The sequence below is a fragment of the Typopeltis vanoorti genome, chromosome 7 (genome assembly GCF_054136105.1).
Source record: "Typopeltis vanoorti isolate ZY-2024b chromosome 7, IOZ_Tvanoo_1.0, whole genome shotgun sequence".
NCBI lineage: Eukaryota > Metazoa > Arthropoda > Arachnida > Uropygi > Thelyphonidae > Typopeltis > Typopeltis vanoorti.
The window spans coordinates 122,766,255-122,793,975 of NC_143555.1; the positions used below are offsets into that span (position 1 = coordinate 122,766,255).

Below are 27,721 nucleotides of genomic sequence, written 5' to 3' on the forward strand. Positions count from 1 at the left end.
AAATTGGTTAGGGCCCGCCTTCAGAAATGAGTTGACAGTGAATCTCTACTTTGCAATTAGCAACATAGATTTACTAAGGGAAGGCCATGTTTTAGCAACTTGCTCACATTCTCTAACAATGTTACCATTGAACTAGACAAGGGGAACAGATATGCCATGACTTTTGGATTTTGCTAAGGCTTTTGACAGAATACAGCATGGTAGACTGTTGCATAAATTGGAGAATATGGGTTTGGATTATAGAATATTAGCATGGATAAGAGGATGGCTGACTGACAGATATCAAAAAGTGGAATACAGGGGATGTGAGTCTGCAAGATTTAAGGTAACCACTGGTGTACCACAAGGATCAGTGCTTGGTCCACTGTTATTCAATCTATACATCAATGATATTAGAAAGGATCTCACAAGCAACATAAAGCTAATAATAATAATCATATGATGATACGCGACCGTGAGTCCCCTTTACAGGGAGATATGGCACCATCTCAGTCCCCCCAAATTTTATCTGGGCTCTGGAACCGGCATAGCTGACGAATCAGACCTATGGCTGGGTCAGTATTCCTGAGTATAATTCGTTTGTGTTCACTGGACCAGTTTGCCTGCGTGCGGGATGAAAAACCCCAAATAAACTGGTGGAAAAAACCATCTGTCCACGCCCAAGACCGGCTAACTTGGCTATGACTGAGGAAGATCCTTAATCTCCTCGCGTTGTCGACGGGAATCGAACCTAGGACACTCCTTTCCCAGGCATATGGTTGCGAAGTGCATAGCCACTAGGCTAACCACGAGGACGACATATAGCTATTTGCTGATGATGCAAAGATAGGTAATCAGGAATGCTGCTGATATGCAGTACTTGCAGAATGATTTGAATAGGCCTGAATTGTGAGCATGGGAAAATGGATATCAGTTCAATGTCAGTAAATGTAAAATCATTCACTTCAGCGTGATTAGATATCCAATGTCTTATTATATTGGTGGGATTATGCTAGAAGAAACTGATGAGGCTAGGGATCTTGGAGGGGCCATGTAGCAAAGATTGCAAATACAACTCAAAAGATAATTGCAATGCTGAAATGAACATTCACATGTAAAGATAAGGATGTCATTTTGCCTCTTTACAAGGCCTTGATAAGACCTTATTTAGACTATTGTGCGCAGGTCTGGTCTGTTGGTTACTGTTGTGATTCTGATATATTGGAGAGAGTGCTAAAACGATACCAGGATTATGGAATACTATTATGAAGAAAGATTGAGAATTTGTTGACTGCAGACACTAGCAAACAGGAGAAAAAAAAAGGGAGGGGTGATATGATTGAGACTTACAAATTTCTGAAAGTCTCATACAGGATTTCAATTGATGCAATTTATGGAGGGTGGGGAAAAGACAAGAAGGCATCCTTGGAAGCTGAAAATGAATACCACTAAGAAGGGTTAAGGGCTAGATTTTTCTCTCATAGGGTGGTGCGTGATTGGAATGGATTGCCATTGGATGTTGTGAATGCAAGCAGTGTGAATGAATTCAAGAGTAAGTATGATAACTGGTGCGTGTAGTATGTGGCCTCCCTCGATGAGTCCCTGGAGGTCTCTCTTAATAATAATAATAAACCAAAACCTTTTTTGCACAATGTATGCCCTTTTCAAGTTTATTCTGTGAGTAAACACTATGAAATATTTTGTAAGACCTCACTTATTGTTGTAAGAACTGGCATATCTATTATGTTTCATTTCTGCAGATACTGTACAGACTATGATATAATAGTGAATACTTCATCTGCAAAGTACTTCTTTGTTGTGGCCCAGGAAAAGATAGCTGGTCATGTGTATATTTCAGTGGAGAGGGACAGTGTATCAGAATGGATGTTTGTAAAGTGGGTTATTTTTTTGAAATGTTTTTTCCATTAGGTTGGATTATGATCCTTATAATAATAATAATAGCTGAATTGCTTTGAGTTTCTTCTTATTGTTTAAAGTTAGTTTTGTTTTATGTCCATTTTTATAAAGAAATTTGCAAGATGAATATCATCCTTTTTTTTTTTTCCTCATAAAGACATTGTCAATGGAGTAGATTGGTTGGTTCTAATAATGAGGCTTTGAAAGTACCATATTTTGGGATGGTTCTGGGGTTCTTGTTGTTTAATTGAAAAAAGAAAAAAGAAAAAAAAAAACATGGATTCAAATGTGATAACAAATGGTGACACTGTATAAGAACTGATATTATGAAATACATCTTTTTATTATTTCTGTATCTAAAATTTGATTTTAAATGAGAGGATTTCCTTGTCAGATTTCTTTTCATTTTTACTTTCCACATTACAGCATAAATGTAGAAATATTTCTTTCGAATCATAGCAGCATGAATTATCTATTTCATACCTTACCTCTCTAACTTGTATCATACTGAAATGCATAGCTTTCATCGAGTAATGCTGATTTATTCATTTTTGGTACACCACTGGTCATCTTAAATATGGCAGATTTACATCCCCATATACCCCATATTAGTCCACACTAATATTTTACAATCCAAACCCATATTCTCCAGTTATGCAGCAGTCTTCTATACATTCTTTCTGTTAAGAGCCTGAGCAAGTTGTTCAAATATAACCTTCCTTTTATTAAACCCATGCTGTTCATTACATGTAGATATCTATACATATTCATATTTGAATGTCCATAGCATAATAATAATATTTTTATTATGACATGACTCCTCCAAGAAGTCCAAAGACTCATCACAGGCGGGCACTCTACTTCACACAACTTAATTCTCCATCTATTATTATTATTATTATACAGGCACCTTCATGGAGTCCAAAGATTCACAGCAGAAGACCCAATCAATCATACATCTCCTTGAGCCCAGATCACTTGGTTACTGAAGAATACTTTGAAAGCAGAGACAAGCAAGTTATTGTTCCTTTTTATCGAGCCTTGATGAGACTCCATCTTGACTACTGCGTGCAGATCTGGGTACCAGGGTTAATTAATTCTTGGTGAGGAGGAGGTGGAGAGGATCCAGAAGTGAGTGACCAGGATGGTAGCAGGTCTATGGAATGAACCTTACGAGAACATGTTGAAGATTGATTTGTGAGTTACAGAAACTGGTTGATAGGTGGAAAAGAGATTATGATATGATTGAGACATACAAATTACTGAAGGGTTATTTACAAGATTAATTCAGAGGAAATTTTTCAGAACAGGTGTGTTGGCGAGAGAACTAGGTGCCATCCATTGAAACTGAGTAAGAGTGTAGTTAGCAAGGGTGTTAAAACTAGGAGTAGTGAATGAGTGGAATAGGTTGCCAGAGTCTGTTGTGGGTGTCATGATTGTGAATGAGTTCAAAGCAAAATATGATAGATACTGTGCAAATGTTGGATAGTTCTTGACATGATATTTAGGGCCTCCCTTGATGAGTCTAAGGACTCCTTGGAGTTGCTCATAATAATAATACACTATGGGAATACATTCAAGTTCAGTGATGGTGAGAGGTGGAGAGTGGCTATTTGCTCATTTCCAGAAAATAATAAAACGAGTTGTTTCACTCCCTTTGGGGAGTGAACAAGTGGTGTTAAATTTGTTTGCATCATCATCAAATTCCTGCCATGTACCCTCAAGGGGTGCACAGGATATGACAGTACTACATGAAAAATTTACATCATTACTAACTTCCTATCTACAATTTTCCTCCAAATCAGTCTGTTACATGTCAAGACTGCAACATTATCAGAACTTATAATTCTATCGTCTAAGGCACTTTGTACCGTATCAATTCACCTATATCTTGGTCTTCCTCTGGGTCGTTTTCCTGCCAACCTGGCAGAGAACACTTGTTTTGCTAATCTTTTCTCTCCCATTCTATTTAAGTGACCATACCACCTGAGATTAGCTCTGCTAACGCATTCCTGGATGCTGACAATGTCAAGTTCTTTCCTAATATCCTCATTTTTAATATGATATTGCCATTGATGCCATCTGTTCATGCCTCTAATCTTTCTCAGGACTCTCATATCTGCGGTCTCTAGTATTTGGTCAAGTGTTTTACTTCTGACCCAGCTCTCAGATCCATAGGTTAAAACTGGTTTGAACACTGTCTTGTATACAGCTAATTTAGTGTTCCGACTAATTTCTCTCTTATTCCATATGAATTTATTCAATTGACTTCCCACCATACCAGCTTTGCTGATTCTGTTGTCTATTTCTATATTTAATTTACCATCTTCAGTAAAAATCGTGCCTAAATAGCTGAAATGTTTTACTTGTTCAACAGGTTCTCCATTCACAACACAGTTGACATTTTCAATGATTCTGCCTATTTTCATTGTCTTTGTCTTTTTATTGCCGACCTTCATACCATATCTATTACAACAGCTATTCAATTTAGTCAGAGAATCTTGCAGACTTGTAGTGGATTTATTTAGAAGTATAACATCATCCACATAAAGCAAAGAGCTGACATTAACATCTCCAATTTTGATATCAGGTTTAATACCACTTTCCTTCATAATGTGATCCATATAGGTAATGAATAACAGAGGGGATAATGTACATCCTTGTCTCACACCAGATTTAACATTAAACCGTCTTCCTGTACTTCCTTCAATTCTAACTGCTGACTTACAACTCAAATAAAGACTAAGTATTGCTTGATATAATGCCCCATTGACACCATATAACTGCAGCATATTGAATAGCTTCTCTCTTGGCACCTTGTCATACCTTTTCTGAATCGACAAAACTTAAATGCAGATCTTTGTTATATTCCCATGCTTTCTCGACTATTTGTCGTAAAGTGAAGATCTGATCCTGACAGCCTCTATTTGGCCTGAATCCAGCTTGTTCTTCACCAAGCTTTTCTTCCACAATTCTTCTCAACTGTTTCTCAAGTATACTTGCATAGATCTGGTCAGGAACACTCAGTAGGGAAATACCTCTGTAATTCTCACATTCAGTTTTATTTCCCTTTTTATGTATGGGTACTATGAGAGCTTTACTCCAATCATCAGGAATTCGTCCCTCAGTCCAGGCTTTCTGAACTATGCAGTGCAGCCACTGTAAGACTTTTATACCACCATACTTCAGCATTTCTGTTCGAATATCATCTACTCCTGCTGCCTTTCCACATTTCAAGCCTTTGATGGCTTTTTCTACTTCAAGTATGGATATGTATTCCTGACTGCTTGCCTGGTCAGTGTTTTTTATCACTGTGCTGTCATCACTGCTTGTTTCGTTTAGCAGTTTTTCAAAGTAATTACTCCATACTTCAAGGATATCTTTTTCTCCTGTTTTCATGTCACCTTTGTCATCTCTAACTCCTTTTACAGCACTCCTCCATTCCTAAGCTTCTTCAACAACCTCCAGAATATTTTGCCACCTTCTTGATATTTATTTTCTATATTCTTGCCACAGTCCTCCCATGACTTTTGTTTAGCTAGTTTTACACACTGTTTAGCTTTCTTACATTTGTCTCTGTATTCTGTAAGAGTAAAAGCTGACTTATTTGACAGGAACTTTTGATATGCTTTCTTCTTTAACTTCCTGTGTCCACCAAGGAGTTCTGATTTTTTTATCCTTGCACACAACCTCACCACATGCGTCTCTGGCAGAATCAATCAATCAATGTTTTCTTCAGAGTTTGCCACTGAATCTCCAAGGTTTGATTCCTGTTCTCAAACTCTTTCATTTTTTCTTCAATAATCTTTGTGTATTTTAGTCTACAGTTCACATCTGAGAGCTGCTCAACTTTTATTTGCTTTAAAACTTTCTTACATGTTATTCTTTTCAATATGAAATTCAATTTTATCCTGCTCAAGACTAAATAGTGATCACTTCCAATTTCAAATCCTCTGTACACTCTGGTGTCCTGCACCAGGGAGAAAACATCACTATCAACAATAACATAGTCAATGAGACTTTTCTTATTCCTAGCCTCTTCTCTCCATGTGAATTAGTGCACATTTTTATGTTGGAACATGGTGTTAGTAATAACCAGTCCATGTCCTGAGCAGAAATCCAACAGATATTTGCCATTATTATTAGCTTTGCTCTTTTCTCCAAATTTTCCCAAAATATTTTTGTATGTCTGACAATCATTTCCTACTTTGCTATTTAGATCCCCAACAAGGACCAACTTTTCCTTTTTCATTGTGTCAGTTGCTTTTTCTAAAGCCTCAAAAAATTCCTCCACTTCTACCTTAGTAGAACCTTCTGTGGGACCATAGGCACAAATAAGTCTCATTGTCCAGTTCCCCATTCTCATATTTGCCCACATTACTCTACTTGAGACTGACTGCCATTCAAGAAGATTAGCCTCGTATTTTGTGTTGAATATTATGGCTACTCCTTCTTTTCCTTGATTGTCATTGCCTGAATATAACATTTTGTATTTATTGCTCAGAAAGATCTCACCAGTTTTGGTCTTTTTTGTTTCAGTCACCCCTATTATGTCGATCTGGTACTTATCTGATTCCTCAGCTAGCTCCATTTCTTTGCCATTCAGGCTTCTTACGTTGATAGTACCGATCTTTAACTCTGGTGATGTTGAGTTGGGGTTTGTTTTCAGATTTGTTCCAGTAGCTGACTTTTCGCTGTTCGCCCTGGTTCCCTGGCGAAAACAACGGGGGCCTTGTTTAACCGGGCGATGCCCCAGCCGGCATGAAATTTTGTCATGTTGTACCATCATTTTTTATTTTGGTTTAACCAATAAGAATACAATTTGGTCGGCTAAATCCCAAATTGCCAGCCCATCCTCGTTCGTTCAGTATCAAAGTAGATACCCAACAGGGTGCACCACGAGAAGGTGAGGATTGGACTTTAGGTCAGAAGCCCTGGTTGATTCTCTGCATTCCTTTAAAGGCTATGTGGAGGTCTCCTCTCAGTTATACAGCTTTGACCCTTAAGCACCCCATAAATTTGTGGGGTGCTTAAGGTGCTTATAAACTATGCAACAAATTCATATTGTTGCATAGTTTATAAGCATTTACTTCATTTTTAGAATTGAGATTCTAGCTCCTGTTACTGATTTATAATGTGAAAAATCTGAGAGTTCTAGTTTTTTTCTCCTAACCTAGTATCTTTGTGATGATGATGTTACAAGTAAATGATGAATTATGAAGTCCCAAATCTTGTTGGATAATAAGTATATTTTGTGTTTATTTCAGTATGCAGACCCTGTTGCTGATCTCCTGGACAAATGGGGAGTTTTTCATTCACGGTTATTTAGGGAGTCTTGCGTGTTTTATCGAGGAAATTATGTAAAAGTAAGATTTTCTTGAATGTATGTGGCTTATACATATCAGATTTGTTATATATTTACTAGTATTTATTTGTACATCATTCTGAATCAACCCTGCTTTCTCATATTTTGGCCCATTTTTGCCAAAGTGGTTGATGTAATGGCAGTACAAGAACTTTGATAGATAGGTAAAGGAATATTAGTAAAATGAGAGTTATATTATTCTTGTAGTTGTCATGAGATTAAATACATTTTTGAAGTGGATTCTTAGTTTTAAAAAAAGCAGGACATCTTGTGATAGACCACTAGACCACTGACCAACTTGTCATTTGTGCAGGGGGGGGGAGACTTGTAACGTTATTAATGGATATGGTCTGAAGACCACCCTCTGGCAACAACCAGAACCATCCTCAACAGATTCCCTAACAGCCAGCATTGTCCTACACTAATAGAGACAGGTACATCAATCCCAATCATCAGTGGAACACCAATTGCTAGATGGAACCTTTGCAGATCCAACTGGAATATATTTGAAAAGCATATTGAGCAAATCATTACAGTAGTACTATCCACTCCTAATTGCTATCCCAGATTTGTCAAACATCAAAACTGCAGCCAAAGCCTCTATTCCTAGAAGCTACAGAACACACATCCCATGCTGGAGTAGGGATACTGAGGAACATTTAGCCAAATATGAAAAAACTGAAGACCCACCTATTGCTAAGGAGCTCATAGCAACACTTGACAAAAACAGAAAGGAAAGATTGATCTCAACCATCCATGCCAGAAACGCTGGTCACTTCTGAAAATATTGGATGGCTAATCATTTACTGAACACCTCCAAGATAAGTCCCAGCTCTACCAGGAAAATAATTGTGCAATCTTCCATCACAAAAAATCTGAAGAGGGCCTCCGAGCTTTCTGAACTTGTACAGCCAGTTTCCCTTGAAGAGGTGCAGGAAGCCTTAAAACTTACCAAGAATGGCAAAGCTGCAGGAGTGGATGGTATCCTCCCAGAGTTTCTAAAATATCTTGGCCAATGAGGTCAAACATGGCTGGCCACCCTTTTCTCAAATATTATAACAACTGGAAAACTACCAAAACTGTGGCAGGAAGCCAAAATAATTGCTGTGCCCAAACCAGGGAAAGATCCAAATAATGTCAAAAATATACGACCTATCTCCTTGCTTTGCTCTACCTTTAAGCTCTTTGAACGAATTCTCCTTAAAAGAATTTCACCACTCATCGAAAGAGCACTCCCAATTGAACAAGCTGGCTTCAGGCTGGGAAGAAGTTGCTGTGACCAGGTCCTGGCCCTGACAACACAAATTGAAGTAGGCTTCCAGAAAAAATTTAAATCTGGAGTCACTTTCATCGATCTAACATCAGCTTATGACACAGTCTGGATCAGGGATCTCCTAAAGCTAAGCAATATCATAAGGTGCAAAATAACTTTCCAGCTTTTTGAATCTATTCTCTCCAACAGAAAGATCGGGGTCCATATTTGTGGAAAAAAGAGCAGGCCCAGATTCCTCCACAACGGTCTTCCACAGGACTCTGTGTTATCCTCCTTTACTATTTAATATCTACATGTCTGACTTACCACATACCAGCTCAAGCAAATATGTATACGCTGATGGTCTCCCTATCCTATACCAGTCTACCTCCTTTGCCAACCTAGAAACAACCTTGAACACAGACCTGAACATCCTGGAGGTGTACTTTAAGCAGTGGTATCCGAAGCCAAACCCAACAAAAACTGTGTCCATAGCATTCCACCTGAACAATACAGAGGCAAATCGACACCTCAATTTCTCTTTCTGTGACAAAATGTAGAACATGAACCTTATCCGAAATACCTTGGAGTGAGCCTGGGCAGAAGCCTAACCTATAAAAGACACATCACCAACCTGTCCAACAAAGTTAAAACGAGAAATAATATCATCTCACAGCTTGTTGGAACAACCTGGGGTTGTGGTGCTGATGTCTTAAGGTCATCTGCACAACCCTTGCATTCGCTGCAGCAGAATACTGTGCTCCTGTCTGGGAAAGAAGTGCACACATTAACATTATAGACACCCAGCTAAACTCTACCATGTGCACAATTAGTGGAACAGTGAGAAGCACCCCCTCTCCCCTGGCTGCCTATCTTATTTAACATTGCTCCACCAAATATATGGAGAAGACAAGCCTCAATTAAAGTATTTAATAAAGTAATGAGCAACTCACCAGACTCATAGATCCACCTAGTATTCGTCTAAAATTACAAAACTCTTTCTGGTCAATGGACAAACTCTCTTCAGTTGCCTTACCATCAACACCTGACATGTGGAGAGAACAATGGTCCAACAAATGGTTTCCTGGTTGAAGATCCCTGTGCTTCACAACCTGGTTTTGCCTTTCCTAGGAAGATTTGGTCAACTATCAACAGGATCAGAACTAACTAGAGCAGATGTGGCTACCTGCTACATAAATGGAGACTATCAGACCATCCTTATTTTAACTGTTCCCCTGTGGCCCAGACGATCACTCATATTGTGAATGACTGCCCAAAGCACCAATTTCATGATGGTGGCCTCCAGGACATGCACATGGTGACAGATGAGGCCCTGGATTGGCTTTCTGGTCTGGACATTGACCTGTAGCTTTAGCCATAAGAATAAATAAATAAATGGATATGGACCAACAAAAAGTATCTCCTTAGGAAGAAAAGCTGGATTTTATGATGCTTCAGAGCAAGCTGTGACAGATATTAAAGGAATAATAAAAACATTATTATTGGTGACACAAGTAGGAAGAGAGGACTCTTTAGATTTATAGTGAGCAAGTATAGCAACAAGAAATGGGGGAATGAAAATGACATGCACTTAGTACAACTAGCAGCAGCATCAGTTTGATGATAGGCATACATCTTTTCAGCAAGAAAGAAATGTACAAAATAATATAACGATCCTCAGATAATGAGACATAATCAAATTGGCTACCTGCTTCATCTTTTCATAACACCAGTTCCTCTTCTAAGTGCACTGTAGATATTAGTACTACTTCTCTAAGTGATATAGACCTTTAATTTTTTTATTCTCAGCATTACTACAAATATAAAGAGTTTGATTACTTGGCGGGGTGCTTAAGGGTCAAAGCTGTATAATGAGAGGAGACCTCCACATAGCCTTTAAAGGAATGTGGAGAACCGACCAGGGCTTTTGACCTAATGTCCAATCCTCACCTTCTCGTGGTGCACCCTGTTGGGTATCTACTTGGATATTGAACGAACGAGGATGGGCTGGCAATTTTGGATTTAGCTGACCAAATTGTATTCTTATTGGTTAAACCAAAATAAAAAATGACGAAATTTCATGCCGGCTGAGGCGTCGCCCGGTTAAACAAGGCCTCCGTTGTTTTCGCCAGGGAACCAGGGTGAACAGTGAAAAGTCAGCTACTGAAACAAATCTGAAAACACATCCCAACTCAACATCACCAGAGTTAAAGATCGGTACTATCAACATAAGAAGCCCGAATGGCAATGAAATGGAGCTAGCTGAGGAATTAGATAAGGACCAGATCGACATAATAGGGGTGACTGAAACAAAAAAGTCAAAAACTGGTGAGATCTTTCTGAGCAATAAATACAAAATGTTATATTCACGCAATGACAATCAAGGAAAAGAAGGAGTAGCCCATTGTATTCAACACAAAATACGAGGCTAATCTTCTTGAATGGCAGGCAGTCTCAAGTAGAGTAATTTGGGCAAATATGAGAATGGGGAACTGGACAATGAGACTTATTTGTGCCTATGGTCCCACAGAAGGTTCTACTAAGGCAGAAGTGGAGGAATTTTTTGAGGCTTTAGAAAAAGCAACTGACACAATGAAAAAGGAAAAGTTGGTCCTTGTTGGGGATCTAAATAGCAGAGTAGGAAATGATTGTCAGACATACAAAAATATTTTGGGAAAATTTGGAGAAAAGAGCAAAGCTAATAATAATGGCAAATATCTGTTGGATATCTGCTCAGGACATGGACTGGTTATTACTAACACCATGTTCCAACATAAAAATGTGCACTTAATTCACATGGAGAGAAGAGGCAAGGAATAAGAAAAGTCTCATTGACTATGTTACTGTTGATAGTGATGTTTTCTCCGCTGGTGCAGGATACCAGAGATGTATAGAGAAATTGGAAGTGATCACTATTTAGTCTTGAGCAGAATAAAATTGAATTTCATATTGAAATGAATAACATGTAAGAAAGTTTTAAAGCGAATAAAAGTTGAGCAGCTCTCAGATGTGATCTGTAGACTAAAATACACAAAGATTATTGAAGAAAAAATGAAAGAGTTTGAGAACAGGAATCAAACCTTGGAGATTCAGTGGCAAGCCTTGAAGAAAGCCCTGATTGATTCAGCTAGAGAGGCATGTGGTGAAGTTGTCTACAAGGATAGAGATATTAGAACTCCATGGTGGACACAGGAAGTTAAAGAGGCAGTGAAGGAAAAGAAGAAAGCATATCAAAAGTTCCTGGCAAATAAGTCAGCTTGTGCTCTTAGAGAATACAGAGACAAATGCAAGAATACTAAACACTCTGTAAAACTAGCTAAACAAAAGTCATGGGAGGACTTTGGCAAGAATATAGAAAATAAATATCAAGAAGGTGGCAAAATATTCTGGAGGTTGTCGAAGAAGCTTAGGAATGGAGGAAAGAGTGCTGTAAAAGGAGTTAGAGGTGATAAAGGTGACATGAAAACGGAAGAAAAAGATATCCTTGAAGTATGGAGTAATTACTTCGAAAAACTGCTAAATGAAACAAGCAGTGATGACAGCACAGTGGTAAAAAACACTGACATATCCATACTTGGAGTAGAAAATGCCATCAAAGGCTTAAAATGTGGAAAGGCAGCAGGAGTAGATGATATTCGACCAGAAATGCTGAAGTATGGTGATATAAAAGTCTTACAGTGGCTGCACTGCATAGTTCAGAAAGCCTGGACAGAGGGATGAATTCTCAATGATTGGAGTAGAGCTCTCATAGTACCCATGTATAAAAAGGGAAATAAAACTGAATATGAGAATTACAGAGGTATTTCTCTACTAAGTGTTCCTGGCAAGATCTATGCAAGTACACTTGAGAAACGATTGAGAAGAATTGTGGAAGAAAAACTGGGTGAAGAACAAGCTGGATTCAGGCCAAATAGAGGCTATCAGGATCAGATCTTCACTTGACAACAAATAGTCAAGAAAGCATGGGAATATAACAAAGATCTGTATTTAAATTTTGTCGATTTGGAAAAGACATATGACAAGGTGCCAAGAGAGAAGCTATTCAATACGCAACAGTTATATGGTGTCAGTGTGGCATTATATCAAGCAATACTTAGTCTTTATTTGAGTTGTCAGTCAGCAGTTAGAATTGAAGGAAGTACAGGAAGATGGTTTAATGTTAAATCTGGTATGAGACAAGGATGTACATTATCCCTTCTGTTATTCATTTTCTATATGGATCACATTATGAAGGAAAGTGATATTAAACATGATATCAGAATTGGAGATGTTACTGTCAGCTCTTTGCTTTATGCAGATGATGTTATAATTCTAAGTGAATCCGCTACAAGTCTGCAAGATTCTCTGACTAAATTGAATAACTGTTGTAATAGATATGGTATGAAGGTCAGCAATTAAAAAGACAAAGACAATGAAAATAGTCAGAATCATTGAAAATGTCAACTTGTTGTGAATGGAGAACCTATGGGACAACTAAAACATTTCAGCTACTTAGGCACGATTTTTAGTGAAGATGGTAAATTAAATATAGAAATAGACAACAAAATCAGCAAAGCTGGTATCGTGGGAAGTCAATTGAATAAATTCATATGGAATAAGAGAGAAATTAGTCGGAACACTAAATTAGCTGTATACAAGACAGTGTTCAAACCAGTTTTAACTTATGGATCTGAGAGCTGGGTCTGAAGTAAAACACTTGAACAATGACTAGAGACTTCAGATATGAGAGTCCTGAGAAAGATTATAGGCGTGAACAGATGGCATCAATGGCAATATCATATTAAAACCGAGGATATTAGGAAAGAACTTGACATTGTCAGCATCCAGGAATGCGTTAGCAGAGCTAATCTCAGGTGGTATGGTCACTTAAACAGAATGTGCGAAGAAAGATTAGCAAAACAAGTGTTCTCTGCCAGGTTGGCAGCAAAACGACCCAGAGGAAGACCAAGATATAAGTGGATTGATACGGTACAAAGTGCCTTAGATGATAGAAATATAAGATCTGATAATGTTGGAGTGTTGATAATTAACAGACTAATTTGGAGGAAAATTGTAGATAGGAAGTTAATAATGATGTAATTTTTTTCATATAGTACTATTATATCCTGTACACCCCTTGAGGATACATGGCAGGAATTTGATGATGATGATTACTTGGCTAATTTAGGTGAAAAAACAGTAAATTATGCATATAGTTGTAGTATATAAAACACAATATCTAATATACGATATTAATTATATATCATATTCTGTGGAACAGTATTAAATTTTTTTAAAATGGTGAAAAGAAATACAATCTTAAATTTTTCTAATCATTTCACTTCATTCATGTTTTTTTTAGATTTGCAAATGCCAGTCTAATAAGTTGTTAATTTTTCACTAGTGTTGAAGAACTATAAGTATAGCTGTTTACATGAGTCGGGGGGGGGGGGATTAGTTTGTAATATTGACGTGGACTGAAATGATTCAACTATCGATCCACTGGTAAATCTGGCAGATTCACTCCCACCGTATTCACTTTCTGATACTTATCCAGTTTATGCAGCAGCCTTTCTATCCAACATAATGCATCCATTCCCTTTTTGCAGTTCAGCTGTAACATTATTATAAAATATGAGCAAATTGCTAAAACCTGACCTCCCTTTAGTAAACTCATGCTGTTCCTTGCAGAGTATAGTTCATCTGTCAACCTATTGCTCTGTATACAAGTTCTTACCAACTTCTCTAAAATCTTCACCACCACTTCAGAAATACTGATAGGTCTGTAGTTAGACATGGCAATTTTTGCATTCTCTTGTACAATGGATCTATCATACATTCTTTTATTCTTTTGGTAATTTTCCTAAGATGAGACCAAAGTTATACAAACTCAGTTATATATATTATCTAATACCTTACTCTATCTTCTTTATCACAGCTGCTCCAACAAAAGCTGCCATATTTTTTTCTGTATGAATACTGTTTCAGCTCAAGTTCCTTTTTTTTCCAGATCTCCTCTTATCTGGTCTCTCCATTTTTTTCTATGGAAGCTCTTTGCCTCTTTCTCTCAGTTTCCATATCATACATTCTTCTTGATATTCTTTCTAAGTCATTCTCATTTATTTATTTATTTACTAGGTGAGTGATAGAATCTTTATTGTCAGGGTTAGCAGAATTAGAAACAAGATGAGATAGAGTGGCAATTCTATTTTTGCATGTGAGAGACATCACATAATATTGAACTAGAGCCACTGCTTTATCTAATCGTGTTCTTAATTTTGCTAACCCCAGATGATGAAGATTCTATCAGTCACCCAGTGATCTGGAACAAATCAGAAAACATTTTTAGATGCTTGAGAGAAGAATTATCGAATCGACAGAAATTGTTCTCAGTCCAGTCCATCTTAATACTACTTAACATTTACTTTTACTATAAAGCTATAACATAACCTCTCTGATTTTCACTCCTCATTATCCAACTTTGGCGTATGCAAAATCATGCCTGTGTGAACATGCTTAACAATATTGTGGCATCCAGAACCTTCAGATATTAGCAATTTGTTTGCAACTTAACTTATAGGTATTGTTCTCTCTCATCTCATCTTCCTTTTATCCTCTTTTTACTTTGCAGTGTTGAGGGTTTGTTAATCCTTGGACCTCAAGCTGTTCACAGGATAAGGTGGTCAGCCCTATTCCCCCAGTGTATCCTATGTCCTGTAATGTTGAATTCTCAAGGCGGTTTGCCTGCTTTGCAGAATGAAAAACCCCAGGATAAACTGGGTAAAAAAACCCTACTGTCCACTCGCAAGACCGGCTAACTTGGCTATGGCTGAAGATCCTTCAGCTCCTCTGTCACTGAAGGGAATCGAACCTAGGACACTTCCCCAGGCATATGGTTGCGAAGCACACAAGAACTAGGCTAACCATGCAGACTGTTCTCTTTCTATTATTCTCTTGTAATGTATATTGTTTGTATATCTGTTTTCATGTTATGCACCTGATGAAGTCTGTTATGAAGCTGAAACTAGTTGATATATTCATATAATAAATAATTTATCGCCATTCCTCAGCTTTTAGTCATTTAAGTTTCTTTTTCTGTTATATCATATAGCCAAGTAAATCTGTTGTATTAAAAAATAATTAATAAATGTATTAAAATAAAAATAATTATTTATATTAATATAGAAATAATATATTTCTATATTATTTCTAATTATATAAGGAGGGTCTGGAAAGTTCTGATAAACATCTAGAACAAAAATTAATTAATTTTATATCTTTTTATTTAACCTAAAAAAAAGAAGATATTTTCTGAAAAAAAAATTTTTATATGAAAAAACATTTTTGTTCTAGGTGTTTATCAGAACTTTCCAGACCCCCCCCCATATATATATATACAGGGTGTCCCAAAATTCACACAAGATTTAAATTTAGTGCCATTTGTGCGGTGAAGTGTTGCCAACGAGAAAAAAAAGACAGCGTGACAGCTGACAGTTCAGGGTTATTAAAAATGGAGCGCTACACGAAAGAACAACGCATTTTCATTGTTGAGCAATATTTTAAAAATAATGAAGGTTTGGCAGCTACAGTTTGCAATTTTCGTACAAAATATGGTCGGAATAGTGATTTAACTTCGTCAACTGTGAAAAGATTAATTAAAAAATTCAAGGAAACTGGATCAATTAGTGATCTTATACACTCTGGCCATCCTTCAACAAGTCGTTCAACAGAAAACATCGAAGCAGTTCGTGAGAGTGTTGCTGAGAGTCCAGGAACATCAATTCGGCACCGTGGTCTTGAATTGGGCATTTTGAGAAGCTCTCTACAGCGTATTCTCATGAAAGATTTGCATCTTTATGCTTACAAAGTTCAATTGACTCAAGAACTGAAGCCTACTGACCACACACAGCGAAGAGAGTTCGTTGAATGGATTATGGAACAACAACAACAAGTGGATGCTTATTTTTCGAACAAAATCATCTTCAGCGATGAGGCTCATTTTCATCTTAATGGCTTCGTTAAGCGACAAAATTGTCGCATTTGGGGTTCAGAAAATCCACGAGTGATTGTTGAGAAACAAATGCATCCACAACGTGTCACTGTTTGGTGCAGATTTTGGGCTGGAGGCATCATCGGTCCATTCTTCTTCGAAAATGCAGCTGGTAAGGCAATAACAGTTAATGGTGCTCGCTATCATGACATGATAATCCAGTTTTTTGTGCCTAAATTGCAAGATATGCATGTGGACGACATGTGGTTTCAACAAGACGGTGCCACATGCCATATAGCCCGAGAAACAATTCAATTACTGCATGAGTCATTTCCTGGTCGTGTAATTTCCTGTTTTGGTGATCAGAATTGGCCGCCCAGATCATGTGACTTAATGCCGTTGGACTTTTTTCTTTGGGGTTTTTTGAAGTCAAAGGTTTATGCCAACAAGCCCACGACCACCCATGCCTTGAAGGAGGAAATTGAGTGGCGGAATCAATGAAATTCAGCCACATTTATGCAAAACGATCATGGAAAATTTCGACAAAAGAGTGTGTATGTGCCAGCAAAGCCGTGGAGGCCATTTACCCGATATGCTATTCCACGCATAACCCTATACTGTATACTTTATGAATCAATAAGAAATTACAATTTTTAATTAAAAACCTGTGTTTTCTATCAAAATTACTTCTTGCATGAATTTTGGGACACCCTGTATAAATGTGTGTGTGTGTGTGTGTGTGTGTGTATACCAGACAGTAGTTCTACTTAATTTACACTACTGTCCCCAAATTTTATCAGAATATCATTTACTTTTACTGTGAAGTTTTTAAGCTTTTTCAATTTTTCCAGATTCAAAATACATGTTAATTATAAATGTTTTATTATCCTTAGAGAAACTTTTCGTTTGTTACTAGTTTTTGTGTAATTTTAATATGATATATTTGAATATTGCAAACTGATTTATTTTGATATTTCAAAACAGAAATAAAACACAATAATATTTTCTCTATTATACTTTTGTTATACATAATTGTAAGATAAACATCATCATCAGTTTCCAGATATGTACCTTAAATGGGTATTCAGGTTACGAAAGCATTATATGATTAAGTTTACATTATTATTAATTTCCTATCATCAATTTTCCTCCAAATTAATCTATTACTTGTAAGCATTCCAATACTGTCATATCTAACATTTTGTGCTTCTAAGGCACTTCTGACCAAATCAATCCACCTAGACTTTGGTCTTCTTCTTGGTCTCTTTCCTGCCATCTTGTCATCAAACACCTGTAACCTTTCTTCACCCATTCTATTTAAGTGGCCATACCACCTTATTAGTTCTTCTAACACATTCTTCAGTGCTTATAATGTCAAGTTCCTTTTTAATATCTTCATTTTTAATATGATTCTGCCATTGGTTCACTCCCCTAATTTTTCTCAGAACCCTCATATATGTGGTCTCTAGTCTTTGATCAAGTGCTCTATTTCTAACCCAACTCTCATATCTTAAATATGAGAGTTGGGTTAGAAACTTAAAACTAGTTTAAACACCATCTTGTATACTGCTAATTTGGTGCTTTGGCTAATTTCTCTTATTCCATATAAATTTATTCAGTTAGTTGCCTACCATAGCTTTGCTTATTCTGTTGTCTGTTTCCAGATTTAACTTGAAATCTTCACTATAAACTGTGCCTGAATAGCTGAAATATTTTACTTGTTCTATAGGCTCTACATTTAGAATGCAGTTGATATGTTCAATGTTTTTGATTATTTTAATAGTTTTGGTCTTTTTATTGCTGATTTTCATGCCAAATTTGTTACAGCTGTTATTCAATTTAGTTAGTGAATCCTGAAGACTTGCACTAGATGTATTTAGAAGTACAACATCATCTGCATAAAGCAACGAGCTAAGTTTGACATCTCCAATTCTAATATCAGGCCTAATGTCACTTTCTTTCATAATGTGATCCATATAGATAATAAATAATCATGGAGATAATGTGCATCCTTGTCTTACACCTGATTTTACATCAAACCATCTTCATTTTGTGAATGCAGAAAGTGTGAATGATAGTATTAATGGTTTCTCAGAGAATAAAAAAGATGAGATAGATGCATTGAGTGAGATCGCGTTGTTGAATGGTGCGATAGAATGGGCAAAACAGCAGCTAGAGTGCATGAACAAAAGTCGACTGAATGAACCAACCAATAATAAAAGGTATGACAGGAAAAATAGGGCGTATGAATGTGAACATGAACAAAATGAAGGATAGAGTGCTGTATGGAGACTCATTAGTACGAGGTGTGTTAGTAGAGGATTTGACAAAATCGTACCAACCTGGTGCGACCATAAAGGATGTAACTGAATCTATTAGAGAGCAAAAGGAAAGGGTGAAAGAAATGATTGTTGTGGCAGGTACGAATGATTTAAAAGGAGATAAAATGGAAATGATAGAAGACCTGAATGAATTGTTTGAGGTAGCAAAAGAAAAGAGTGAGAGAGTTAGAATGATTAGTCTTTTGCCACGGTATGACAATGAAATGCTTAAAAGGAGGGCCATAATTGCGAATGATTTTATGCGTGGGTTATGTATGACGAGTGGTGTGGAATTTGTGGATGTGTGGAGTGAGTTTGGTGGGCGAAAGGATCTATATAAGATGGATGGCTTGCATTTGAATGGTTACGGTGTAAGAAGACTTGAGAAAATGTTGCTGAATGTAGTGGATGTGCAAATTCAGGGAAACTAGATTTGTTAAGGGGGGGGAGTAGATATACAGTCCTTAGGGAGGCAGTTGAATGTATGAATGAATATAATATGCTAGAGCAAATAAGGACAACAAACCAGAGTGGGATAGTTAATATAAGGCATCAAGGTAGGGCTGGGGCAAATGGGGGTCTTAAATTCATGTACACTAATACTAGGAGTATTAGGAACAAGAAGGAAGAGTTTTTGGCCATGGTTGGCACTTCCAGACCACAGGTTATTGGTATTAGTGAAACATGGCTGACTGTAGATGATATAGCTAGTGGGATTGAATGTGATGGGTATAGTGTGTTCAGGAATGACAGAGAGAATAAAATGGGGGGAGGAGTATTGTTGATGATAGCTGATGAGCTACAGCCAAGGAGAATAGAAGTTGAATTGCAGGATAGAGAAAAGAGCACATTTGAGGCCATTTGGTGTGAGATTATGGCTAGCAGAACTAAATATACAATTGGGTGCTGCTATAGACCAGGTGATGGAAAAGATGGTGGTGACAGTATGCACAAGCAACTAGAAGAAATGAGTGGAAGGAGGGTGATTATTATGGGAGATTTCAACTATGGTCGCATTGATTGGAGTGAGGAGAGGACACACGGGAGGAAGGAATTGGATTTTATGCAGTTATTAAGGGATAACTATCTGCGACAGCATGTAATGGAAAATACTAGGGGTCAGAGTGCTTGACCTAGTAATTACATCTGAGGATTTGGCTGTAACAAATATGACCACATTGCCACCAATCGGTGTGAGTGATCATAGGGGCTTGACTTGGGAGGTGGCTAAAGGTGTAGAATTTTCAATTAAGACAGAGTACATGTGGAATTATCGGGCTGGAAAGTATGACAAGCTTAGGAGTTTGATTGGTTCAGTGCCATGGCATGTACAACTGCAAGGACTAGAAGTTGATAGTGCATGGGGGGTAGTTAAGAAGTGCTTGCATGAAGCAATGGCTGACTGTATACCTAGAGTCCGAATAATAAATCAAGTAGGGGTTAAATGGATGAATAACACCATTAGGCTTGAGCTGCAAAAAAAGAAACAACTATGGAGGGAATTTAAGGAGAAAGGTGACCGGCAGGTACATGAACGGTATAAAGCGTAGGCCAGAAGGGTGACGAGTGTGGTAAGAAAAGCAAAAAAGGAGTACGAAAGAACATTGGCCATGCAGGCTAAAGAGAATCCCAAACAGTTTTTTAGATATGTAGCAAGTAAAAGGAAAAATGTACATGGCAGAATGATTTTAAAGAATGCCGATGGTAGGGAGGTAACTGAATCAGTTGAGATAGCTGAGTTACTGAGTGAGCACTTTGCAAGAATATATCATCCAGGTGGTGACATTGCAGAAACGAATAAACCAGTAGATTATACGAGAATTGTGGTGAATGAAGTGGAGGTGAGTAGTCTATTGCATAACCTCAATGTCAATACATCTGTAGGATTGGATGGTATACCAGCTCGTGTAGTACGAGAAGCAGCTAAAGAATTGTCAGTATCCTTGACCATTTTGTTTAATTTGAGTCTCGGGTCTGGGTTAGTCCCGAGTGGGTGGAAGGAGGGGAAAATAGTTCCACTGCATAAAGGTGGTTCCAAGACTGCTGTTGTAAATTACCGACCGATTAGCATATCAGGAATCATTGTCAAGGTCTTAGAGAAATTAGTCAAGAAAAGAATACAGGATTGGATAGATGAAAATGGGATATTGTATGGGGGACAACATGGTTTTGTGAAGGGTAGATCATGCCTCAGTAACTTGCTCACGTTTTATAGCACAGTGACGGCTGAACTGGATAGGGGTAATGGGTTTACAGTGATACTACTGGACCTAGCCAAGGCCTTTGACAGGATACCTCATGGAACCCTAATCAGTAAACTGGAGCAGATGGGGATAGATATAGGGTTGGTAAGATGGATAGGAGGGTGGTTGAAGGAGAGATACCGGAGAGTGGTTTATTCAGGAGTGGAGTCAAAAAGACGTCTTGTGACTAGTGGAGTGCCGCAGGGCTCTATTCTTGGACCACTGCTTTTCAATTTGTTCATCAATGATATTGGAAAGGATTTGAGAGGAAGTGTTCACTTGTTTGCTGATGATGCAAAGTTGGGTAGAGCAATTGTGAGTGCACAGGATGTCAAAATTTTACAGGATGATTTGGATAGTTTGGAGAACTGGGCTAGGAAAAATGGATGTCAGTTTAATGTGGCAAAGTGTAAGGTTATGCACTTTGGGGTGAAAAGAATAGCAGCAGTATATCGCATTGGTGGAACCGTACTCCAGGAGATTGATGAGGCCAGGGATTTGGGAGTGCTGGTGGATAGGGAGTTGAAGTTTAGGGGGCACATTGCGAAAGTGACTAAAACAGCTCACCAAATCACTTGGCTTATGAAAAATACTTTAACATGCAGAGAGAAGCAAGTTGTTGTTCCTCTGTATCGAGCCTTGATAAGACCCCACCTGGACTTCTGTGCCCAGTTATGGGCACCAGGGTTTCTTCGTGATGGGGAGGAAGTGGAGAGGGTCCAGAGATGAGTGACCAAGATGATAGCAGGTCTGTGGAATGAACCTTATGAGAATAGGTTGAGGATTTGTGGGTTGCAGAAATTGGACGATAGGCGAAGGAGGGGTGATATGATTGAGACATTCAAATTACTGAAGGGTTTTTATATGATTGATCCAGAAGATATTTTTGAAAATATGACTGGTGGTGGGAGGATTAAGGGCCATGCATGGAAGCTGGGCAAGAGCGTGGTTGACAAGGGTGTTAAAGCTAGGTTTTTTACTTGGATAGTGGTGAATGAGTGGAATAAGCTTCCAGAGTCTGTTGTGGGTGCTACGACCGTGAATGAGTTCAAGGCAAGATATGATAGATACTGTGTGAATGTTGAATAGTTGTTCCAGACATGATGTTAGGGCCTCCCTCGATGAGTCTGTCGACTCCTTGGAGTTTCCCGGAACAATAATAATAATAATAATTTTCTTCAATTTTACATGCTGACTTACAACTTAAATATAGACTGTGTATTGCTCTGTATAATGTTCCTTGCACCCCATATAATGAAAAGCTTTTCTCTCTCTGGGCACCTTGTCATATGCCTTTTTCAGATCTACAAAACTTAAGCACAGATCCTTGTCATATTCCCACAATTTCTCAAGTATTTGTCTTAAAGTGTAAATCTGATCTTGAGAACTTCTATTTGGCCTGAACTGCACTTCTTCTCCATGTTTCTCTTCTACAGCCTTTCTCAACCTCTGTTCAAGTATGCTTGCATAAATCTTCTTACCTCGAACACTTAGAAGAGAAATCCCTCTGTAATTCTAAAATTCAGTTTTTTCCTCTTTCTTATAGATGGGTCTTATTCCAATCATAGGGAATTCGATCTTCTGACTAGGCCCTCTGAATTATGTACAATGTAGCACTACAAAACTTTTATACCTCCGTACTTCAACATTTCTGGTCAAATATCATCTACTTCAGCTGCCTTTCCACATTTCAAGTTTTTTTGACAGCTTTTTCTATCTCAAGTATTGATATGTACTTCTCATTGCATTCCTCTTGAAAATTTTCTAGTATAGTTCTGTTACTGCTTGGTTTGTTTAATAATCTTTGTTGAAAGTTTTTCCCACTTGGTTATACTATAAATTAAAGATACCAAGAAATTATATACTTGGTTTAATCCTTAATTTTTTATGTTTGCACCTGAAGTATTTTCAGGACTGGGGCAACTTGCAGTAAAGGTGGTATGACTTCACATCACTTGCCTTGGTATCCCATAATGCAAAGCACATTTCCTTGTGGACATGTATAAGGAGAAGTGCTTTGCATTATGGGATACTAAGGCAAGCGATGTGAAGTCATTACCACCTTTACAACGAGTTGCCCCAGTCCTGAAAATGCTTCAGGCCCGAACTTTGTTGGCCCAAACTTGGATAAAGGATTAAACCAGGTATATAATTTCTTGGTATCTTTAGTTTAACAATCTTTATAAGCAGACATCTAGGATATCTTTAGCTTCAGTTTTCATGTAACCTTTATTATCTTTGATTCCTTTTACAGTACTCTTTCCTCCATTTCTAAGCTTCTTCAATAGCCTCCAGAACATTTTGCCACCTTCCTGATATTTATTTTCTATATTCTTACCAAAGTCTTCCCATGACTTTTGTTTAGCTACTTTTACACATAGCTTAGCTCTCTTACATTCTTCTCTATATTCTTTTTGGGCATGTGCCGATATATTTGCTAAAAACTTTTGGTATGCTTTCTTCTTTCACTTTTTTCCTTCTTTTTTCTTTTCTAACTTCTAAATGACAATCATTTTGTCTCCACATACATTCCTTGTATTAGGAAGAAATTTATGGTTGGCTGGTGGGTTATAGTAGCATTTTTGAACTTTTAAATAGTTTAATTTGCATTTAAAGGAAAAGGATACTTGTTTGATTTGCTTCTGACACATTTAAAATTATTCTTTGTTTTGACTCCATGGACTAACCCATATAATAATAATGATAATTTAAAATAAAGTATTGAAAATATTATATTTTAGAAAATTTCTTAATAATAAGAAGAAAAGTCATACAGAATGATATTGTGAGTAAATAATGGTCTCCAGCCCAACTCCTGTCTTTAAATAAATGAATCTTTTTCTTTTTTAATATTTTTTGTCAGTAATCTGAGACAGAAATATTCTTAGTTTTAGATCACGTCTATAATTTTATAACAAAAATTCCTTATTCTTGAACATACCATATACCATTGACTCTCACTATAGCAAAACTTTTAAATATCTAATGAATAGTTTATTATAGTGAAAAGAAGGTTTAAAACAGTATTGGTATTATGAGATATTGACTCAGTCTCTTTTGATAGTTATTATTAATAGAGATTTCAGGAATGGATCGAGGGAGGTAACATACTAGACACACTAGCTATCATACTTGTTCTTGAATTCATTCATTCATTCTGCTTGCACACAACATCCAATAGCAATCCATTTCAATCACTAAAGTGAAAAATTCTATCAATTGAAATCCTGCATGAGCCTTTCAGAAGTCTTAATCATATCACTCCTCTTTCTCCTGTATTGCTAGTGTCTCTGGTCTAGAAATTCCCAATCTGTCTTCATAATCAGTATTTCACAATCCTGATATCATTTTTAACACTTTCTCTCTCTCTCTCTCTCCACTGTATCAGAATCACAACAGAAACCAGGAGACAAGACCTGTGCACAATAGTCCAAGTAAGATCTTATCAAGGTCTTGTAAAGAGTCAAAATGCCATCTTTATCTTTAAATGTGAAAGTTCATTTCAGCATTGTAATTATATTTTAAGTTGTATTTTCAATCTTTGCTACTTGGCCTCTGAACTTCAACTTCCTGTCTAGTAACACTCCAAGATCCCTAGCTTAATTAGTTTCTTCTGGCATAATCCCACCAATATAATATGACATTGGATATCTAATCACACCAAAGTGCATGACTTGACATTGAACTGACATCCATTTTCTTATGACCACAATTCCAGCCTATTCAAATCATTCTGCGAGTATTGCATATCAGCCACATTGCTGATTACCCTACTTATCTTTTCATCATCAGTAAATAGCGGATGTCGCCTGTCAAATCCTTCCCAATGTCATTAATGTACAGCAGACTTTTGTGGTATATCACTGTTTATCTTAAATCTTCCAAACTCACATCTCCCACATACCGCTTTTTGATATCTGTCTGTCAGCCATCTTCTTATCTACTCTAATATTTTATAATCCAATGCCATATTCTCCATTCTTCCATGCTGTGTTCTGTCAAAAGTGTTAGCAAAATCCCAAAGTATCATGGTGTACCCATTCCCCTTGTCTAGCTCATTGGTAACATTATTATAGCATTTAAGCAAGTTGCTAAAACATGATCTTCCCTTAGTATACCCATACTATTCATTGCAAAGCAGAGATTCTCATCAACCCATTTCTGAAGGTGGGCCCTAGCCAACTCTTCCAAAAATCTTCACCCACTTCTGAGATACTGATTGGTCAATAGTTGGATTCATCAGTCTTTGCACCACCCTTCTGCAATGGGATTACCATACATTCTTGCCACTGCTACAAAATCTTCCCTGTTCTGAGACTCAAATTGTATAGCTTGGTCAAAGAAATAGCCAGTTCATCTGAACACTCTTTTAGCACCTGAGCTGATATCCTATCAGTCCCTGTTGCTTAATCCTTATTCAGTTTGTGTAACAGCTCTAATACCTCCTCCTTATACACCTGAGTGTTCATTCCATAAAGAGGTAGCTGTGAGCTCAATGTTGCATACACCAGATTGATAGCTTTTAGCAAAATAGGCACTCATTAGCTGAACAACTTCTGCATCTGGCACCCTCACACCATCTGCATTCAGTAGAGTTATTCTTTCATATTCATTCTTCCTTTTACTTGCAGCATATCAATAGAATTCTTTGGAGTTTTCTTTAGCTTGCAGAGCCAGTTTCTTTTCACGCTGAGGTTTAGCTTTCTGTGCAACAGTTGTGACTCTTCTGGCCTGCTGCTGCTGCTTATAATTTTCATAATGGACATCATCTTATGCACACATACTGTGTGCATAAGATGATGTCCATTATGAAAAAAAAAAAGGATGATGTGCCTTTCACATCATCCTTTTCTTAAGAATCTCCTGCTTGATAAGATTACCCATCCATTTGATCCCTAACCTATTTATTCTTTGAACTCTTGGGAAAAATCTGATGTTGCATCATTTAAGTATTTTTTAAATGTTTCCCATGCACTGTTGATATTCTTCCCACCCACAACTGATACCATTGTGCTGAATCCATTATTATTATTACGGACATCTCCAATGAGTCCTTAGACTCATTGAGGGAGGTCTTAAACCTAATATCAAGAACTATCCAACATTTGTGCAGTATCTATCATACTTTGCTTTGAACTCATTCACGGTGATGACACCTACAACAGACTCTGGAACCTATTCCACTCATTCACTACTCCTAGTTTTAACACCCTTGCTAACTACACTCTTACTCAGTTTCAATGGATGGCACCTAGTTCTCCCACCACTACAGATGTTCCGAAAAATTTCCTCTGAATTAATCTTGTAAAAACCCCTCAGTAATTTGTATGTCTCAATCATATCACCCCTTTTCCTTATCAACCAGTTTCTGTAACCCACAAATCTTCAACCTGTTTCGTACGGTTCATTCCATAGACCTGCTACCATCCTGGTCACTTGCCTCTGGATCCTCTCCACCTCCTTATCACCAAGAAGCCTGGTGTCCAGATCTGCACACAGTAGTCAAGATGGGCCTTATCAAGGCTCATTAAAGAGGAGTGATAACCTGCTTGTCTCTACTCATCAAAGTATTCTTCAGTAACTAAGTGATCTGATGAGCTGCTTTAGCCACTTTTGCTATGTGCCCTCTGAATTTAACTCCCTATCCGCTAACAGTTACACCGATGTTGTATACAGTTGGTGATCTTTTTGCCCTAAAATGCATAACCTTACACTTTGCCACATTAAACTGACGTCCATTCTCCATTATCCAGCTTGCCAATCTATCCAAATCATCCTGCAAAATTTTGACACCATCTGTATTAACTATTGCTCTACCCAACTTTGCATCATTGGCAAATAACTGAACAGTTTCTCTTAGATCTTTTCCTATATCGTTAATGAACAATTTGAACTCCTCAGTTGGTCATGATTTCCTGCGTTGTAATTCAGCATGTAACCTTTTCTGAATGGAACATTCATAAACTTGATCACTTCCCATGTGAGTGCCACATGATTGCTGTCACCATGCAGAAGCAGAATAGTTGTCTTTAATTGAATTCCTTCTGTCACATGCTGCTTGAGGAAATTGTCTCACAAGAGCTCAATAAATTCAGTTTCATTCTTATGATATTTTACTACTACCCAATCAATGTCTGGGTAATTAACCACACCCGTTATGATTACTCTTTTTGTGCCTATTTATTTGGTGATGCATTTCATCACTAGCAACTGCTCCATCAGGTCCGTAACAACATTCCACCTACGTATTTGATTTTGTTAGATTCCCCCTAACACCAGATGGCTTCAACTCACTGGCACATTGAGTTTTACAATCGTAGGTCTTAACACTAACTGGATTCAAGCTATCCGATATCATTAGCAGCACGCTCCCTCCTCTCCTATCCTTTGTAGAAATACTATGTGCTTTGCACTCAATACCAGTTATGTCTGATCCTGATAGCCAGGTCTCACTACTGTCTACAATATGAGGTCCCACATAATCACCAAAGCATCAAACTCTTTATTTCTGATACTCCTAGCATTCATGTACAGACATAATTAGCTTCCTGCATGTTCTTTTGCATACTCTTGTTTGTAGTCTGCATTACACTGTTGGACAACTTACTGATCTCGGTTCTTCTCTAGTACCTTATATATGCAGACATCTTTGCAGGTCCAAAACAGACGAACACA

At 37.5% G+C, this 27,721-nt stretch overlaps 1 protein-coding gene across 2 annotated transcripts in view; it reads left to right on the top strand.

The window, feature by feature from the left end:
- The window catches only part of LOC150105012 (carboxy-terminal domain RNA polymerase II polypeptide A small phosphatase 1-like), a 184,554-nt gene that overhangs the window by 140,523 nt on the left and 16,310 nt on the right, over positions 1-27,721 (top strand). For both annotated transcript variants that reach the window (XM_090395454.1, XM_090395456.1), the window contains exon 6: positions 7,164-7,262. In XM_090395454.1, coding sequence (XP_090251580.1) covers positions 7,164-7,262 — 99 coding nt within the window. The remainder of the gene's footprint in view (positions 1-7,163; positions 7,263-27,721) is intronic.